At 48.2% G+C, this 20,034-nt stretch overlaps 1 protein-coding gene and 1 long non-coding RNA gene across 16 annotated transcripts in view; one reads left to right on the top strand and one right to left on the bottom strand.

Annotated features, from left to right (window-relative positions):
* The window catches only part of LOC102935841 (KAT8 regulatory NSL complex subunit 1), a 141,979-nt gene that overhangs the window by 118,147 nt on the left and 3,798 nt on the right, over window positions 1–20,034 (top strand). For 9 of the 14 annotated variants that reach the window (XM_037891363.1, XM_037891367.2, XM_037891364.1 and 6 more), the window contains 3 exons: window positions 3,031–3,143; window positions 14,504–14,686; window positions 19,037–19,262. In XM_037891363.1, coding sequence (XP_037747291.1) covers window positions 3,031–3,143; window positions 14,504–14,686; window positions 19,037–19,262 — 522 coding nt within the window. Of the gene's footprint in view, window positions 1–1,129; window positions 1,319–3,030; window positions 3,144–14,503; window positions 14,687–19,036; window positions 19,263–20,034 lie in introns of those variants that run through there. The other 5 variants (XM_043541779.1, XM_043541778.1, XM_043541777.1 and 2 more) reach the window with 2 other exon arrangements.
* The window catches only part of LOC119565445, a 46,751-nt gene continuing 28,635 nt past the window's right edge, over window positions 1,919–20,034 (bottom strand). For both annotated transcript variants that reach the window (XR_005224146.2, XR_005224147.2), the window contains one exon: window positions 1,919–2,047. This is a non-coding gene — a long non-coding RNA (uncharacterized LOC119565445). The remainder of the gene's footprint in view (window positions 2,048–20,034) is intronic.

Genomic DNA, 20,034 nt, shown 5'->3' with positions numbered 1-20,034 from the left:
AAATTGCAGAATTTCCTGGAGCGTGGTCCGAGTCAGCAGTGTCGTCTGGTGAATAACAGGGCCAGAGGAGTGGCGGACCCATCCAATGGATTCCATCAAATCAGGGATGCTGTTTCACTGAGTGTGAATGTTATGGGTCCAAGTAAAATCTAGGTCCATGAAGTTGTTAGAGGCCCGAGTCCACCAGTGCCCTTAGCTAAACCTCAAACATGGCAGGGTGTTGTAGCCAAAGAAGAAGTTGGAGGATGGTGGCTCACTAGCCAACTACAGCCAGGTTACTGTTTGACATAAAGGGCTTTCCCAACTGGGACAGGACACGAGTCTTACTGAGACACCACTGTACATAGTGCCCGGGTTCCCGCAATATAAGCATAAATCTGGAGCTCACTGCAGGTTCCTTTCTGTGTTGGCAAGGCAAGGTCGAATTTCTTCAGCCTGTGGGTGTAGAAAAGTGAACTTCCTTTCTAGTTGATGTTTGGCCAGGTGATCATCAGTGCTGATGAACGGCCTGAGCAGAGCATTTAGGTCAGACAGTGGCTCTACCTGCACCAGCTTGTCTTTGATTTCTTCATTCAAGCTATGCTGGAAATGGTGGTGCTGTGCTGTACTGATTCATTCCATCTAGTGTCAGCCACTAAGTGCCAGAATTCCATGGCAAATTTGGCTAATGGTCTATTCCCTAGAGTAGGAGCCAAAGCACCCTTGGCAGAGCAGGTACAATTCAGGTCATTGAAACAACTGCCGTGTCTTCATGGAATTCTTCAAGCTGCCCTAACAAGGGGCTGGAAGTCTCCTGGAGAGGGGACTTCCAGGCCAGGGCCTTCCCAGTTAACGGGCTGATGAGTCCACATCAGGCCTGGTCAGTGGGAAATGACAGAGGTCATCACATGAACAGGAGGCAGCACTGATTCAGAAAGTTGCATAATTTCCCACAGTCACTGTCAAACTGGGCTAGCAGCAGAATTTTCAGTTCCTGAACCGGGGCCCTGGATAGTGAGACCTGTGCCTGCAGGGCCATGATTTGGGTCTGTAGCTTCTGCAAGGTGCCCATTACCTCTGTGAGGAAGACAGAGACCTTAATGGGGGTCAACCTCACAGCAGAACCTCATCTTCAGTCTTTCTCTTGCAGGCTGCTCAATTTGTCACGAACAGGACCGGGAGGTTAGCAGTTGGTCTTAGTGGTTGGAGCCATGGGGGAGGCCAACTCTGGAGGTTAGAGCTGAGTGGAGAATCCGAGCCATGGGATGTCCAGGGGCATGGTCAAGAGCAAAACCGAGGTCAGAGCCAGGGATCAGAAGCCAAATACCAGAGCCAGTAGGTGAACTGGAGTCATGGTCAGGAAGCAGAGCCAGGGATGGAGAAGGGCAGGCTGGGCAGGAACAGGTACACAAAGCAGGAACTGGAGCTGTCACAAGAGCAGGCACAGGCTGGAAGGGTGCAGGAGCAGGCACTGGGGAAACATGATCAAACACAGCTGCGGTGTGGGCTGGATTGAGCAGCCATTGAGCTCTGGCTGCTGCTGGGTCAAGTAGTAACTTAGCCCTGCCCCTCCACCAGTCAGGAAGTGCAATCAGACAGCCCCTGCCAGGATCAGCTATGCTCATTCTATTGGTAGGAGATTGACTGTGCTGCAATTGGCTCCCTGACATCTGCATCAGCTGTTACGAAAAAGCATTTCTTGGGTCATCCCACTCTACAAGCAGCAGCTGTAGCAAACCCTTGAGTGGTGCTTTAATGTTCTTGGCATCCGTTCACATGATCTATATAATAGAGGCTTTGTCTGTCTCAGAGAATCCAGACAACAGTCTGATACATAAATTTCAAATTCAGCGGCTCATGAAAAGTATGACTGGGTTAGTGATTCAAAACAGTGGTTCCAATTCCCCAGTGAAGGGAAGATGTCGCCAACCTGAGCAACCACAGATGACGTGATTGAATGGTGTTGCTCTATGTTGGAAAGTCTCAACTCCTATGACAGAGGGTTTATTCAGTAAGAGAATTCATGCTGAGTTGTTCTAGTGGATTGCCGTGTTCTACAGAGAACAAACTGTGAAGAAAAATGTTCTATAGTTACATGAAAGAAACTTCTTTATATATTTATACATACACACTGTGATACAGGAGGGCCAGGGAGCAGTGGGAGAGTGCTAGAAGGGAAATATATAAGCTCAAGGCTAATTAAGGCATGGTTCCCTGTAGACTAGGGAAGGTGGCTGCAGGTTAATTGGAGCACCTGCAGTCAATTAAGGCCCTGTTAGGAACCTAATAAAACCCCTGTGTCAGGCAGACAGGGGAGGAGAAGAAAGGACTGGAGCTTGGAGGTGTGTTGAGAGATTTGGAAGACCTGAGAACTGAAGTAAGGGAGACCCTGCCCAGCAGGACAGGGAGACTCCCTTCCCCCCCAACATCTAAGGACCAAGGGTAACCCCACCTAAGGGGGACGACGGTAAGAAACCCATAGGGGTTGAGAGCGAGGAGCAAACCCAGACCCCTCCCCCGCTTCCCTCCTCTACCACCTTCCCAGGCTAGTAGCAGGGCCCTCGGCACCAAGAGCAGGGGCAATGGGTGGCATCTTAGCTCCCCGCCAAGAAAAGTGCAGGACCCACCAGACTAAAATCGGCCATCTTGCCACAACACACGCGCACACACACACAATTAACAGCATGAACAGATGTCTGATCTTCCAACATTCAGAATCCAATTGTATAAATTAATAGGTAAGTCAGATACAGCCGATTTTGTTATTTTTGACCAGCCAAACCTGAAGCAAAGATTAAATCCTTGTTAACTTGATCCTATGTGAATTGACTTCCATTTGGAAACCCCCTTTTTTTAAAGGAACTCAGTGGGGTGAAACAGACTCTGGTTTCTCCAGTATCATCCAATAGACATTGCTGTTTGCTGAGTTCCATAGTACAGAATCATAGGGTTTCTACTACTTTGTACTTGACCAAACAGTAATGTCACCCTGAAGACAGAATGTCATCTTTTGAATATTAGAGGGAAAACTAGCTTTGTTCTTTTTCCTAGCTGGAAGACACTTCTGATGAGACCTATTTGAACCATCACACCAAGTATGAGGAGCTTGAACGAGCCCGATGGGATTCGTGGGCAGCAGCTGTTTCCCACAAGCGAGGAAACAGGTATCAATTTCTCATTAGCACTATGTAGCAAGGCATGGAAGCAAGAATCTTTATTTCTTCTTCATGTTAAACTATACAGAGATCCTGCTTTGGGGTTGTCACATTCTGGGTTGCACTCCAGACCAGTGAGGGGTTGTGTTGTTGTAGCTCCCAACGTGGGCCACTCACAACATGTATTCTACACTGATCAGCCCTCTCCTGGACAGTTCAGCTATTAAAGGTCCATTGTCCCCGTAAAGGGTTAAAATTCAACAATCTGCTTCTTGAACTGTTAGCAAACAGTTCAGTTTAAACACAGCACTGGATTGGTTTAGATTAAAAAATAAAACAAGATTATTAACAAAAGAAGATAGGATTTTAAGTGGATTCAGGTACCAGGTATTAATGTCAGAAATGGTTACAAGAAAATAAAGACAAAATGCTTTCTAGTAGCTAAAATTTAAGAAGCTAGATTTGGTTCAAGGTAAAATCCTTACAACATGTTCCCAGCAATAAGGCTGACCAAATTCTCAAGTCAGACCTCCCCCAAAAATCAAAAGGCTGGTTCCTTTGTCGTCTTAGGTGAAAGAGAGAGAGCTAGAGCTTGGGGTTCTTCTTCAAGTGCTTGCTCATGTCCATTCCATATTAGGTGTGTGTGCTCGCCACATCCACTGGTGCCAGAAGTTTTTCCCTCAGCAGTATCCTTGGGACTGGCTCGTATGCCCTCTGGAGTGGCGCCTGCATGGCGCGGTATAAGGGGCACCACTGGCTCCCCCCACCCTCAGTTCTTTCTTGCCGCCAGTGATGGTGCTGGAACATCATCTGCTTCAGCTAGCATTGTTTCATTCTCTGTTCTTGCAAACTTTGAAAACCTGTAATATAGTTGTATATAGTTAATAGTTGAATTAGTTACCCTTAGTAATAGTTCTTGAACTCTTCGTTAGTCCCGAATGGGACTCAGCCGGGGGACGGGGCATGTCCCGGTCCCCAGGCTTTAAGCCCTGCGATGGTTGCAAATAGCCTTTGCCCATCAATGATCCACATAGTAGCTGCTTACGGTGCTTGGGTGAGGGGCACATAAGCGACAAGTGTCATCTTCGTAAGTCATTCAAACCTAGGATGAAAAAGGAGCGGGACAATCGCTTAAAGGTGCTCCTGTTGGAGTCAGCACTCACTCCGGCACCGAAGCACCAGTCCGACTCAGCACCGAGCACCACGGCGTCAGTGCCGTCCATGAGCCGGCACCGGTCCCCCTCCACAGCTCTGGCCAAGAAGCCGAAGAAGACAGGAAGGAGGAAGATCGCCTACTTCCCACAAGGGAAAAGACAGGGCTGGGGGTGAACCAAGACCCGCGCCAGGCAGCTCAACGCCCCCTTTGGGAAGTCAGGCCCCAGCTCAAGCTTTGCCTGCAACTCCAGATAGCAGTACAGGCCTCCGCCAGCTACAAGTGCCATCGAGGCCCTGCAGGCAGTTCAAGAGATCCTGATGCTTCCAGTGCCGCCCACACTGGCTCCAGCGGTATCCAGGTCTCGGGGTAAACCCGCCTTGGGATCTCCATGTGTCCCCACCTCAGCGGCACAGTTCCCCTTCACGTGGAACGTCCCACTACTGCTCGCCCGCATGAAGCCATCACGCCTCAGATAGGCAGGCTCAACAGAGCCCTCTTCGGTCCCCGCACCTTGGGCACAGACTGCGGGATTCGAGGCGCACCTCTCTGGTAGTCTAGCACAGACACACCGAGGCATGCGCCCCCAGGCAGGAGCACCGAGACCAACCCCTCGCATCACCAAGAGCTCGGTATAGATCCAGGGGTCAAGGTCACAAGACTGCAGTCGTCCACCTCTGAGATGGGGATCACCATGTTTGGGGAGTTCCTCCCAGCAGCTGGCACGTGTACCGGTCGGGTAGAGTAAGGCGTAGATCACCGGGTTTCCGACGCCAATACGCCGAAGGCTATCGGTCCCCAAGGCCTCAGCCAAGACATTCATCCTGCTCGGACAGGTCTGCCTCCAGGCGCAGCGACCGGCACCGGTCAGATAAGAGCCACCGCTCTGCCCAATCCTGGTCGTTGGGTAGCAACCGCTCCGGCACTGAGCAGGGCTCTCTAACTGCGGGACAGCCTCCAGTTTCTGCGGTGCCACCTACATCAGCAGCACCAAAATCTGTCCAGGCACAATGGCCAGCGCCATGGAACCCCTGGGGGTTCACCCAGGCTTCCCAGGCTGGTCGCTTGGTGTCGGGAGCCTCAGCCTGGCCTGCGGCCTCGGCATCCCAAACCCCTCCAGTACCCAAGACTTTGAGGGAGAAGGATCCCACAGGTCCAGGAGGACCCGGGGGAGCAGCCTACTAGACCACCACTGAACGTGGAGGTTCCTGTGGTACTGGCATTGTCCTCGTCATCGCCAGACAAGGCTATCACAGAGGCACCTCACCCAGTTCCTCAGGATGACGCTAAAGCGCACCAGGAACTATTAAAGAGGGTTGCATCTAACCTGGGGCTCCAGGCCGAGGAGTTGGAAGAACCTTCAGACTCCTTGTTTGATGTCCTCTGCTTCTTTGCCCCTGCCAGGGTGGCCCTTACCCCTTCATGAGGGGGTATCAAAGATTACCACCGCCCTGTGGCAGACTCCCTCCTCTTTGCCCCCTATCTCTAACAGGGCTGAATGCAAGTACTTTGTGCCAACAAAAGAGCATGAGTACCTATACTCCCACCCGGCCCCCAATTCCCTTGTGATTTGAGGCAGTTAACCACAGAGAGGCAAGGCCAACCAGGGGCTACCCCCAAAAATAAAGACTCAAGGAGGCTGGATCTTTTTGGGCATAAGACTTGTTCGTCTTCTAGCCTGCAATTGAGAGTGGCCAATCACCAAGCCCTCCTTGGCTGCTATGATTACAACATGTGGCAGGCCACGGGCAAGTTCCAGGATTCGCTCCCCGAAGGGTCCAGGAAGGAATTCCGGACAATCCTCGAGGGCATGACAGCAGCCAGACAGCCCTCCAGGCAACTTCTGATGCGGCAGACTCTGCAGCCCACACCATGGCCTCTGCCATCTCCATGCTGCAAGCTTCCTGGCTGCTCCTCTCAGGCTCGTCCACCGTGGCTCAGCAGTCGATGCAGGAACTTCCCTTCGACGGCCAGGCCCTATTTGCAGAGCAGACGGATACCAAGCTGCATGGTTTAAAGGATTCCTGTACCACCCTGAAAATGCTGGGACGCTACGTCCCAGGCCCAGCACGTAAGCAGTTCAAACCACAACAGCCTCAGGGACAAGGGAGCCAGCCTCAGCAGGACTCGCCTCACAAGAAGGCCAATAGCTACGAACGCCACCCTAGCCACCCTCTGCTCAGTTGGGCTCCACCCGGAATAAGCAAGGGGGCAAGCGACCACTTTGAGGGTGCGCCGGAGGGCGACCTACCAGATTATTCCCTGGATCCATCTTCCCCGGTCTTTTCTAACCGCCTTTCACTTTTCCTCCCTGCATGGACCACAATAACCTCAGACCGTTGAGTCCTGAACACAGTGGCGCAGGGCTATACCCTTCAGTTTCTTTCTATACCCCTTCCCTGTCCCTCTTCAGGGATCCTGCGCAGGAGGTCCAAGGTTTTCTGCAGATGGGGGCGGTGGAGGAAGTTCCTCTAGAGTATAGGAACAGGGGCATTTATTCCTGATACTTTTTAATCCCAAAGGCCAAGGGCGGTCTGCGTCCCATTTTGGACCTGCGAGACCTCAACAAGTACCTAAAGAAGCGGAAGTTCCGCATGGTCACCCTGGCCTCTATCATCCCCTCCCTGGATCCAAGAGACTGGTATGCCGCCCTTGACTTAAATGACGCATACTTTCACATAGTGATCTTCCAAGGGCACAGACGTTTTCTCCATTTCACGGTGGGATCAGGCCACTACCAATTTACGGTCCTCCCATTTGGCCTGGCGACTGCACCAACAGTGTTTACCAAGTACATGTCGGTGGTGATGGCTTACCTCGGCGCCGGGGTATCCAGATCTACCTGTACCTCGATGACTGGCTCATCAAGGGCAGCTCCAGGTCTCAGGTGCAAAGGTATGTTGCGGTGCTGCAAACCACTTGCCACTCCCTGGGCCTACTGGTGAATGACAAAAAGTCGACGTTCGTTCCAGTGCAAAGGATAGAATTCATCGGGCGGCGCTCGACTCAACCTGCACGAGAGTGTTCCTGCCACTAGAAAGCTTTTGGGCCTTGACAGACCTTATCGCAGAGATGTCTGCATTTCCCGACTACAGCCAGGGTCTGCCTTCGTCTGCTGGGCCACATGGCAGCTTGCATGAACGCTGTCCGCCATGCCAGGCTCCGGATGCGGCCCCTGCAGCAATGGCTGACGACTGCCTATTCCCAGTCCATCAAGTTGGTGTTAGATGCCTCAGACCTCAGCTGAGGTGCGCACCTCAGAGATCTCCAGACCCATGGTATGTGGTCCTCGGAGGAGATGGTGCTCCACATAAACATCAAAGAACTCAGAGCGGTCTGATTGGCATGCAGCGTCTTCTTACCTCACCTGTCGGGCAAGGTGGTGAGAGTCCTGATGGATAACACAGCCTCGATGGTCTACATCAACAGGAAAGGGGGAGCATGCTCATCAGCTCTCTGCCAAGAGGCCCTCTGGCTCTGGAACTTCTCTGTCAACGAGATCCACCTGGAGGCTTGTCACCTCCTTGGCATCAAGAACACGCTAGCGGATCACCTCAGCAGGGCGTTCTCTTCTCACCATGAGTGGTTTCTCCACCAGGAGATTGCCTACATGGTCTTTCAGAGGTGGGGAACTCCCCAGTGGACCTGTTCACCACCAGGCAAAACAGAAAATGTCATCGGTTTTGGTCTGGGCAAGGACTCCCTCTCCAATGCCTTCCTCCTGTCATGGTTAGGGGGCCTGATGTACACATTCCCTCCGATCCTGCTAATCACCAAGGTCCTGGCAAAGATCAAGAGAGACAGCGTGCAGGTTATCATGAGTGCCCCAGTGTGGCCTCGCCAGCACTGATTCGGCACACTAATGAACCTGTCAGCAGCCCCTCCCTGGCCCCTGCCCAACCCACTGGATCTTCTGTCACAGGATCACGGTCGGCTCTTACACCCCCAATCTCTGGTCCCTCCACCTCTCGGCGTGCATTCTGCATGACTGAAGCCAGAGGAGCAGACCTGTTCAGAGGAGGTCCAACAGGTCTTCCTGGGAAGTAGGAAGCCCTCAACTAGACTGACTTACCTGGCCAAGTGGACAAAGTTTTTCCACTGGGCCTCCAAGTGTGGCATCTCTCCTTTGCAATCTTCCATACAGGCTGTCCTAGACTACCTGCTTCATTTGAGAAACCAGGGCCTAGCACACTCCTCTGTTAGAGTGCATCTCATGGCCATCTCTGCTTTTCACCCGCTGATCCAAGGACAGACGGAGTTTTCCCATGACATGACTCTCAGATTCTTGAGAGGGCTTGAGAGACTCTTCCCACAGGTACGGACTTCTGTCCTGCAATAGGATCTTAACTTGGTCCTCTCTAGGCTCACAGGCCTGCCCTTTGAGCCGCTGGGTTCCTGTTCCTTTTCCCATCTGTCATGGAAGGTCGCGTTCCTGGTGGTGGTGATGTTGGTGAGACGGGTCTCTGAAATTAAAGCCTTGACCTCAGAACCGCCATACAGTCTTCTACAAAGACAAGGTTCAGCTGCGGCCCAACCCAGCCTTCCTGCCGAAGGTGGTGTCCTCCTTCAATATGAACCAGGACTATTTCCTCCCAGTGTTCTGTCCCAAACCACAGAAGACTAGTGAAGAGAGGCGTCTTCATGGGCTGGATATCCAAAGGTCCTTGGCTTTTTACTTAGAACGTACCAAGCCTTTCCGTTAATCAATTCACTCTTCATCGCTACAACGGATAGGATGAGAAGGGCCTTCTGGTGTTATCGCAGAGGATTTCCAATTGGATTATCTCATGCATAAGGACCTGTTGTGACCTGGTGGGAGTTCTGCTGTCGCCCATTGTCAGAATCCACTCGACTAGAGTGCAGGCATCTTCAGCAGCCTTCCTGGTGCATGTCCCTATGCAGGACATCTCTAGAGCCGCAACGTGGTCCTCTGTCCATATGTTCACGGCCCATTATGCCATCACTCAGCAGGGCATGGAGGACGCTGGGTTCGGCAGAGCTGTGTTGCAATCTACACATCCGTGAACTCCTACCCACCTCCAGGGGTATTGCTTTGGAGTCACCTAATGTGGAATGGACATGACAAGCATTCAAAGAAGAAAAGACAGTTACCTTTTCCGTAACTGGTGTTCTTCGAGATGTGTTGCTTATGTCCATTCCATGACCCGCCTTCCTCCCCCACTGTCGGAGTTTCCAGCAAGAAAGAACTGAGGGTGAGGGGAGCTGGCGGTGCCCCTTATATCGTGCCATGCGGGCGCCACTCCAGAGGGCGCCAGAGCAGGTCCCCTACGGATACTACTGAGCGAAAAACTTATGGCACCAGTGCATGTGGCGAGCACACACCTAATATGGAATGGACATGAGCAACACATCTCGAAGAACACCAGTTACGGAAAAGGTAACTCTTTTTTTTTCTGCCCCTTTCTTTTGTAGTCCAGTTAACCTTGGAAGAGGATTCTTCTCAGGGTTACCCCTCAAAGCAATATTTATTCAAAGAGTGAAGAAGGTGACATGGAGTCTGGTGGAGAGGGAGGTTCCATGTTCTTTGTTCTCACTTATGTTTGCTGAAATGCAGTTTTCTTTGTCTCCTGCCATCTCCTCTCCCTACTGTCTCAAGGACCCTGTTTACTACTTTTATGTAAATTGAGGTAAACGGAACATTTCTTGGTTCAGGATACTTCCGTCCAGGTCGGGCTGTGTAGTTTGAACATATCCTAAGAACATCATGCAGCGGGATTTAATAATTTTACGTATAATATTGCCACATACATTTCACCATGATATTATTGACCAGTGAGTTATTAGTTTTCAAATCGTTTGTCACAAGTCATATTTTGTACAAAGATTATATAACAGCATGTAGGGTGTGAATACAGAGGTGCTTTTGGTCACAGTTCCAAGGTATTTGACGTAATACCACGACATGTTGATTTTTTAAAAAAACTTGCATTATGTGGAATTAACAGGGCACACTTTACACACTAGATGGATTAAAAACTGGCTCAACTGATGGATCTCAAAATGTAGTTGTTAACTGGAGATATCAATGGTCGAGACTGTTTCTAGAAGGGGTCCCCAGGGATTGGTTCTTGGTCCAATGCTATTTAATATTTTTATCAACTATTTAGACAAAATTAAATTTTTGATAAAGTTGTCAGATGACTAAGAGATTGGTAGAGTGGAAAATAATGAGGAGGACAGGTGACTGTTACCGGGTGATAAGGATCACCAGTAACATTCATACAAAATGCATTTTAATAAGTCAAATACAAGGTAATGCATCTGAGAACAAAGAATGCAGGTTATATCTACAGGATGGGAAACTCTGTCATGACTCAGAGAAGGACTATGGGATCATCACAGATCAGTGGTTCTCAACCAACGGTACTTGTACTCCTGTGGGTACGCAGCAGTCTTCCAGGGGAACATCAGCTCATATAGATATTTGCCTAGTTTTACAACAGGCTACATAAAAAGCATTAGTGAAGTCAGTACAAACTTAAAATTTCATACGACTTGTTTATAGTGCTCTATATACTATACGTTGAAATGTAAGTACAATATTTATATTCCAATTGATTTTACAATTAAATGGTAAAAATGATAGCAATTTTTCAGAAATAGTGTGCTGTGATACTTTTTTGTATTTTTGTGTCTGATTTTGTAAGCAAGTAGTTTTTAAGTTAGGTGAAACGTGGGAGTATGCAAGACAAATCAGACTCCTGAAAGGCATACAGCAGTCTGGAAAGGTTGGGAACCACTGTCATAGATTATCACCTTACCATGACCTTTCAGTCCAATGCTGTGGCAAAAAGACCGACTGCAGTCCTTGGATGTATAAAAAGGGGACAGTAGAAAAGCGACCTTGCCGCTCTACACTGCATTGGTAAGACTGCTACTACCATATAGAATCCAGTTCTGGTGTCCACACTTCAAGAAGGAAGTGGAAATGCTGCAGAGAGTTCAAAGAAGGGCCAGAAAAATAATCAGGAAGCTGGAAAGTAAGGAGTCTCAGCTTATTGAAAAGAAGATGGAGAGATGAGTTGATCACTGTCTTAGGGCTTTAGGCACTTACATGTGGACAAGAGGTCTTATAGTGGGGGATTTTTCAACCTTGCTGACAAAGGTATAACAAGAGCCCGTGGCTGGAAGTTGAAGTTGGACAAATTCAACCTTGTACTAAGATATAATTTCCTAGCAATGAGGGTGATTAAACATTGGAACAGCTTACCAGGTGATGTGGTGGAATTCCCAATGCTTGGAGTCTGTAAGGTGGAAATCAAATACCTTTCTAAAATATGTGCTTTAATGCAGGTCTGGGAGAAATTCTATGGCCCAGGAAGATGGGGATGCAGAGGGAGAGGAAGGTGTTGTGTCAGATTGGTGGTCTCTTCTGGTCTTGGAATCTAAGACTCTTATCAGTCCCCCATTCATCCCCTTCCTTCATGCATCATGGGGAAAACAGGATTGTATGCATTGCTCCGAACATACTCATTGCAGCTCTGCATTAAGACAATGACTATAATCAAATTTTGTGCATCTGTGCATCAGCTGATCACCTGCAGGAATCAGGAAGGAATTTTTTCCCCAGTGCATAATTAGATATATTCTGTTTGGTTTTTTACCTTCTTCAGAAGCATCGGAGATAGGCCACAGTTGGAGCTGGTACACCAGGCAGGGTGAACCAGTACTTAGGTGATACAGAGAATTCATTTTAAATGCCTGCTGGTGTCTTGCTCACACGTTCGGGGTCTAATTAATTGCTAGATTTGGAGTCAGGAAGGAATTTCCCCTCAGGGTCAGACTGACAGGGGCGTTGGGATTTTTCACATTCCTCTGCAGCATGGGGCATGGATTGTCTGCTGGGAAGATCTGGGCAGATCTCATTTAATCAATTTCCTGCCATTGTTGGGGCCTCAGGCATTGGTGGTACCTAAAACTCTCCTGGTCTCTGCCAGTGGCACAACAGTTCAGTCTTCTAAGGAGTGAATGAACTCTATAGAAGTATTTGAATGAAATGTAATGGCCAGAGATATCATCTAGTCTGACTTCTTTATATCACTGTCCCTTCTGGCCTTATACTTTGTGAAACTATGGTTCGTTGTGGGCAAAGAAATCCTTGGGTGCTGATGACGTGGTTCATGTAACCAGTCTGCTGTGGTGACAAGCAAAGTGTTGATAAAATGTATATAGGATAGGGCCAGTTCATCAGAGTAGTGACACAGCATGTTATCATGTCACATGAGAAATTAGTTTCATACTAAGCTTGGGCCCTCATGTCGCATGCTAGGAACTAATAAATTAGTGCAAACTCCATGTCCTTTTTTCAAATTACATCCTTTTAGCTTACCTAGGAATTGAGTTGACAGATTGTAAACATGGGAATTTCTTCCAGCTCTCCTTGGTTAGACAGAAGGTCATAACAACATGGTGGAAAGGAGAAGAGAAATTTGGAAACCTGGAGTGGTGGGGGGGGGAGAGGGGGGGCACAATGAACATATGTCAGGCCCCGAGGAGGAGGTGAAAGGATTTAAAATAAAAAAATGTGTGTGTGCAGTCAGAAATAGGAGGCAGGACCCTTCGGTATAACTTCCAATTACAGCAATCTGTTTGCCTCTGTACTTAGTAGTAGATGGTTTATACTGTTTTATCTCAGGTTCCCCAAAGTCTCATCATGAGAAAAAGCAGCTAGCAAATACTTTCTTAATCTTAAAATTCACCACCACCAAAATTGGCAGAAATTGCCCAAGAAAATTGTGAGCTATTGTTGTAGCAGACAATGGGGGAGAAGCTGCAATTCAGGGGCAAAGCACTAATTGCTGGAGACCATGACCAGCTGCTTGAATAAAGGAGGTATACAATGATTAATTCCAAACTTCTCTCAGTTTTGTGGCTCACATTTGCAGTATGCAGTGGCTTATTTTTATTTGAGTTCCATGTTAGTATGTAGTTATGTTCCTGTCTCTCATAGACTTTAAGACCAGAAGTGACCATCATGATCATCTAGTCTGACCTGCTGCACATCGCAGGCCACAGAACCTCACCCACCCACTCTTGTAATAGGCTTATAAGCTCTGGCTGAGTTACTGAAGTTCTCAAATCTTGATTTAAAGATTTCAAGTTATAGAGAATCCGCCACTTACTCTAGTTTGAACCAGGAAGTGACCTGGTGGAGGAGTTGCACTGTATGTAAGAGAGCAGTATGATTGCTCAGAGCTCCAGTATGAAACTGGAGAAAAGCCTGTTGAGTCTTTGGGTTAAGTTTAGAGGCGGGAGCAACAAGGGTGATGTCGTGGTGGGCATCTGCTACAGACCACCAGACCAGGAGGATGAGGTAGACAAGGCTTTCTTTGGACAACGAACAGAAGTTTCCAGATCACAAGCCCTAGTTCTTATGGGGGACTTCAATCACCCTGACATCTGCTGGGAGAGCAATACAGCAGTGCACAGACAATCCAGGAAGGTTTTGGAGAATGTTGAGGACAACCAGAACCAACTAGGAGCCGTGCTCCTCTTGACCTGCTGCTCACAAACAGGGAAGAAGTAAGGGAAGTAGATGTGGTGGCAACCTGGGCAGCAGTGATCATGAGATGGTCAAGTTCAGGATCCTGACAAAAGGAAGAAAGGAGAACAGCAGACTATAGACCCTGGACTTCAGAAAAGTAGACTCAGGAAACTCATGGGCAGGATCCCCTGGGAGGCTAATATGAGTGGGAAAGGAGTCCAGGAGAGCTGGCTTTATTTTAAAGAAGTCTTGTTGAGGCCAAAGCACAATTGGAGTTGCAGCTAGCAAGGGATGTGAAGAGTAACAAGAAGGGTTTCTATAGATATGTTAGCAACAAGAAGGAGGTCAGGGTAAGTGTGGGACCCTTACTGAATGAAGGAGGCAACCTAGTGACAGGTGATGTGGAAAAAGCTGAAGTACTCGATGCTTCTTTGGCCTCAGTATTCACAGACCAGGTCAGCTCCCAGACTGCTCTACTGGGCAGCACAGTATGGGGAGTAGGTGAGCATCCCTCAGTGAATGAAAGAACAGGTTAAGGACTATTTAGAAAAGCTGGACGTGCACAAGTCCATGGGGCTGGATGCAATGTATCCGAGGGAGTTGGCTGATGTGATTGCAGAGCCATTGGCCATTATCTTTGAAAACTTGTGGTGATTGGGGGAGGTTCCAGAGATTGGAAAAAGGCTAATGTAGTGCCCATCTTTAAAAAAGGAAAGAAGGAGAATCAAGGGAACTACAGACCGATCAGCCTCACCTCGGTCCCCGGAAAAATCATGGAGCAGGTCCTCAAGAAATCTATTTTGAAGAACTTGGAGGAGAGGAAGGTGATCAGGAACAGTCAACGTGGATTCAACAAGGGCAAGTCATGCCAGACCAACATGATTGCCTCCTATGGTGAGATAACTAGCTCTGTGGATATGGGGAAAGCGGTGGACATGATATACCTTGACTTTAGCAAAGATTTTGATACAGTCTCCCACAGAATTCTTGCCAGCAAGTTAAAGTATGGATTGGATGAATGGACTATAAGGTGAATAGAAAGTTGGCTAGATTGACGGGCTCAACAGGTGGCGATCAACAGCTCGATGTCTAGTTGGCAGCCGGTATCGAGCAGAGTGCCCCAGCGGTCGGTCCTGGGGCCAGTTTTGTTCAGCATCTTCATTAATGATCTCGATGATGGGATGAATTGCACCCTCAGCAAGTTCGCGGATGACACTAAACTGAGGGGAGAGGTAGATACGCTGAAGGGTAGGGATAGGGTCCAGAGTGACCTAGACAAATTGGAGGATTGGGCCAAAAGATAACTGATGAGGTTCAGAACAAGGACAAGTGCAGAGTCCTGCACTTAGGACGGAAGAATCCCATGCACCGCTACAGGCTGGGGCCCGACTGGCTAAGCGGCAATTCTGCAGAAAAGGACCTGGGGATTACAGTGGACAGGAAGCTGGATATGAGGTAACAGTGTGCCCTCGTTACCAAGAAGGCTAACAGCATATTGGGCTGCCTTAGTAGGAGCATTGCCAGCAGATTGCGGGAAGTGATTATTCCCCTCTATTTGGCACTGGTGAAGCCACACCTGTAGTATTGCATCCAGATTTGCGCCGCCCCGCCCCCCCGCAGAAAGGATGTGGACAAATTGGAAAGAGTCCAGCAGAGGGCAACGAAAATGTTCAGGGGTCTGGGGCACTTGACTTATGCGGAGAGGCGGAGGGAACTGGGCTTGTTTAGTCTGCAGAAAAGAAGAGTGAGAGGGGATTTGATAGCAGCCTTCAACTACCTGAAGGGGGGTTCCAAAGAGGATGGCACTAGGCTGTTCTCCGTGATGGCAGATGATAGAACAAGGAGCCATGGTCTCAAGTTGCAGTGGGGAAGGTCTAGGTTGGATATTAGGAAACACTATTTCACAAGGAGGGTAAGAACATAAGAATGGCCATACTGGGTCAGACCAAAGGTCCATCCAGCGCAGTATCCTGCCTACCGACAGTGGCCAATGCCAGGTGCCCCAGAGGGAGTGAACCTAACAGGTAATGATCTGGTGATCTCTCTCCTGCCATCCATCTCCACACTCTGATAAACAGAGGCTAGGGACACCATTCCTTATCCATCCTGACTAATAGCCATTAATGGACTTAACCTCCATGAATTTATCCAGTTCCCTTTTAAACCCTGATATAGTCCTAGCTTTCACAACCTCTCAGGCAAGGAGTACCACAGGTTGACTGTGTGCTGAGTGAAGAACTACTTCCTTTTATTTGTTTTAAACCTGCTACCCATTAATTTCATTTGGTGGCCCCTAGTTCTTATATTTTGGGAACAAGTAAATAACTTTTCCTTACTTACTTTCTCCAAATCACTCATTATTTTATATACCTCTATCATGTCTCCTCTTTTCCAAGCTGAAAAGTCCTAGCCTCTTTACGCTCTCCTCATATGGGACCCGTTCCAAACCTGTAATCATTTTAGTTGCCCTTTTCTGAACCTTTTCTAATGCCAGGGTGGTGAAGCACTGGAATGGGTTACCTAGCAAGGTGGTGGAATCTCCATCCATAGAGGTTTTTAAGGCCCAGCTTGACAAAGCCCTGGATGGGATGATTTAGTTGGTGTTGGTCTGCTTTGAGCAGGGGATTGGACTAGATGACCTCCTGAGCTCTCTTCCAACCCTAATCTTCTATGATTCTATGCTGCAGAGGAAGGTGAAAAAACCTCAATCTGACCTGGGGGGAAAATTCCTTCCTGACCCTTAAAAAAGGGAAGGAGGAGGATCCGGGGAACTACAGGCCAGTCAGCCTCACTTCAGTCCCTGGAAAAATCATGGAGCAGGTCCTGAAGGAATCAATTCTGAAGTACTTAGAGGAGAGGGAAATGATCAGGAACAGTCAGCATGGATTCACCAAGGGCAAGTCATGCCTGACTAATCTAATTCCCTTCTATGATGAGATAACTGGCTCTGTGGATGAGGGGAAAGCAGTGGACGTGTTATTCCTTGATTTTAGCAAAGCTTTTGACACGGTCTCTCACAGTATTCTTGCCAGCAAGTTAAAGAAATATGGGCTGGATGAATGGACTATACGATGGTGTGACCGGGCAAGGCCAGATGGCTATAGAAAAGTAGTGGGAGATAGATATATTAGCTCTAGGCTAAACAAATCCCTGGTACCAGGTTAAGTGAAATGGAAGCTGCTCCAGGTCAATTAAGACACCTGGGGCCAATTAAGAACTTTCCAGAGGGCAAGGAGAATGCTAGGTTGATTGGGACACCTGAAGCCAATCAGGGGCTGGCTGAAACTAGTTAAAAGCATCCCAGTCAGCGACGTGGCTGTGCATGTCAGGAACTGTGGAAGGAAGTTGCGCTGTTGGAGAGGCTGAGTAGTACACACCATATCAGGCACAAGGAAGGAGGCCCTGAGGTAAGGGTGAAATGGAGCGTGAGGAAGTGAGGGCTGCTGTGGGGGGAAGTAGCCCAGGGAATTGTACGTCATGTTTAAAAGGTCAGCTACCATAGCTGATACTATTAGGGCCCCTGGGCTGGAGCCCAGAGTAGAGGGTGGGCCCGGGCTCCCACCACCACCTTTGCCCCCTGATTAATCACTGAGACTGGGAGACATCAGAGACTGTGCAAGGAAGGATAACTTCTCCTCACCTCCCTTGCTGGCTTATGATGAAAATGGCTCAGTAGACTGTGACCCTTGTCTCTAGAGAAAGAAGGGTTACATGGAGGGTCACAGTGAGCCTCTCAGGCTAGCGAAATCCGCCAGGAAACGTGGGACCCACGGAGGCAAGGACAGAGCTTTGTCACAGTGGATAGAAAGCTGCCTAGATTGTCGGGCTCAATGGGTAGTGATCAATGGCTCCATGTCTAGTTGGCAGCCGGTATCAAGTGGAGTGCCCCAAGGGTCGGTCCTTGGGCCGGTTTTGTTCAATATCTTCATTAATGATCTGGAGGACGGCATGGATTGCACCCTCAGCAAGTTTGCAGAGGACACTAAACTGGGAGGAGAGGTAGATACGCTGGAGGGTAGGGATAGGATACAGAGGGACCTAGACAAATAGGAGGATTGGGCCAAAAGAAATCTGATGAGGTTCAACAAGGACAAGTGCAGAGTCCTGCACTTAGGCTGGAAGAATCCCATGCACCGCTACAGACTAGGGACCGAATGGCTAGGCAGCAGTTCTGCAGAAAAGGATCTAGGGGTTACAGTGGACGAGAAGCTGGATATGAGTCAACAGTGTGCCCTTGACACTGAAGAAGGCCAATGGCATTTTGGGATGTATAAGTAGGGGCATTGCCAGCAGATCGAGGGACGTGATCGTTCCCCTTTATTCGACATTGGTGAGGCCTCATCTGGAGTACTGTGTCCAGTTTTGGGCCCCACACTACAAGAAGGATGTGAAAAAATTGGAAAACGTCCAGCGGAGGGCAACAAAAATGATTAGGGGATTGGAACGCATGACTTATGAGGAAAGGCTGAGGGAACTGGGATTTTTTAGTCTGCGGAAGAAGAATGAGGGGGGGATTTGATACCTGCTTTCAACTACCTGAAAGGGGGTTCCAAAGAGGATGGATCTAGACTGTTTTCAGTGGTAGCAGATGACAGAATGAGGAGTAATGGTCTCAAGTTGCAGTGAGGGAGATTTAGGTTGGATATTAGGAAAAACTTTTTCACTAGGAGGGTGGTCAAGCGCTGGAATGCGTTACCTAGGGAGGTGGTGGAATCTCCTTCCTTGGAAGTTTTTAAGGTCAGGCTTGACAAAGCCCTGGCTGGGATGATTTAGTTGGGGATTGGTCCTGCTTTGAGCAGCAGGTTGGACTAGATGACCTCCTGAGGTCCCTTCCAACCCTAATATTCTATGATTCTATGACCCCAGATATGGTGATCAGTTAGACCCTGAGCATGTGGGCAAGACTCATCTAGGAAAGAATTCTCTTTAGTAACTCAGAGCCCTCCCACTCTACTGACCCATCTCTAGCCATTGGAGATATTTGCTAGTAGCAGTCATGGATGGGCCATATGCCATTTAGCCAATCATTCCATCCCCTCCATAAAATAAGCAAACTCACTCTTAAAACAAAAGTTAGGTTTTTTGCCCCCACTACTCCTTTAGGTAGGTTGTTTCAGAACTTCGCTCCTCTGCTGGTTAGAAACTTTTGTCTGATTTCAAGCCAAAACTTATTGATGGCCAGTTTATATCCATTTGTTGTTGTGTCAACATTGGTCCTTAAATAACTTTGTTGTTTTTGTTTAGGTCCTCCAACAAAACAGATGGTCGATGGACACCTCAGCCAGCATCTCCAGATCCTGGATTTAATTGCCTTAATGACCTTCTCTATATGCACCCTTCTATGGGATCTCACAGCCCTGAGCCTTATAATATTCTGCAACCCCTCTCTATAAAGAACAGGACTAGAGTGCCGCTGTCCTGCACTGAGGACACCAGATTCTCCCCAGAAATATTAAATGCAGTAATACAGGTGAGGGACATTTATTACTCCAGAGGCATCTTTATTGTTAAACTGGCAAAATACTGAAACACTAAGTGAGAGGAGCAGCTCAAAACACACAAGTTTCCAGATGACACATTCCTGTAAAGCCCTCTTCCCTGCCTTTCCACTGTGCTTACATACATTCAGGGCTGAGAGCACGAAACTTTTATGGCATCTTGAACTCACTGAGAATGAGAATTCTTCACAACTGCTTTAAAAGTTCTTGAGAGAGACAAGTGGATGAGGTAATATCTTTTATTGGACCAACTTGAAAGAGAAACTTTTGAGCTCCAGTGAGCTCTTCTTCAGGCCTGTGGAGTTCGAAAGCTTGTCTCTTTCAAGCAACAGACAGTTGTCCAGTAAAAGATATTACCTCATCTACCTTCTCTCTCTCATATGGTGAGACCAACATGGCTACAACAATATTGGAAAACTTTAAAGTTATTTTCAGTTTAAAAGACATATTTGAACGTAGACCAAAAAACAAACCGGAGGACCTCTATAAAGAAACTACTCCAAAGTGGTAGCAATCAAACAGAGTGACATGATTTTGGGAGTCACAGGGATGAGCATGGTTAGCCACAGATCTTCCCCACTTCTTTACACTGCTGGTACTAGAATTTGGTTTTGTGTGAACTTCACAGAATTTCTTTGGAGATTGTAAAGCTTTGTATTTGAAACAGAGCATCACTTCCTGATCCTACAGTGAAGTCCCACTAAATTTGTGACATCACACTAACATTATATATACATACTCATA

Source organism: Chelonia mydas, chromosome 2, assembly GCF_015237465.2.
Source record: "Chelonia mydas isolate rCheMyd1 chromosome 2, rCheMyd1.pri.v2, whole genome shotgun sequence".
NCBI classification, from domain to species: domain Eukaryota; kingdom Metazoa; phylum Chordata; order Testudines; family Cheloniidae; genus Chelonia; species Chelonia mydas.
The sequence above is the reverse complement of the archived record's forward strand: the minus strand, read 5'-3'. Positions and strand labels throughout refer to the sequence as shown.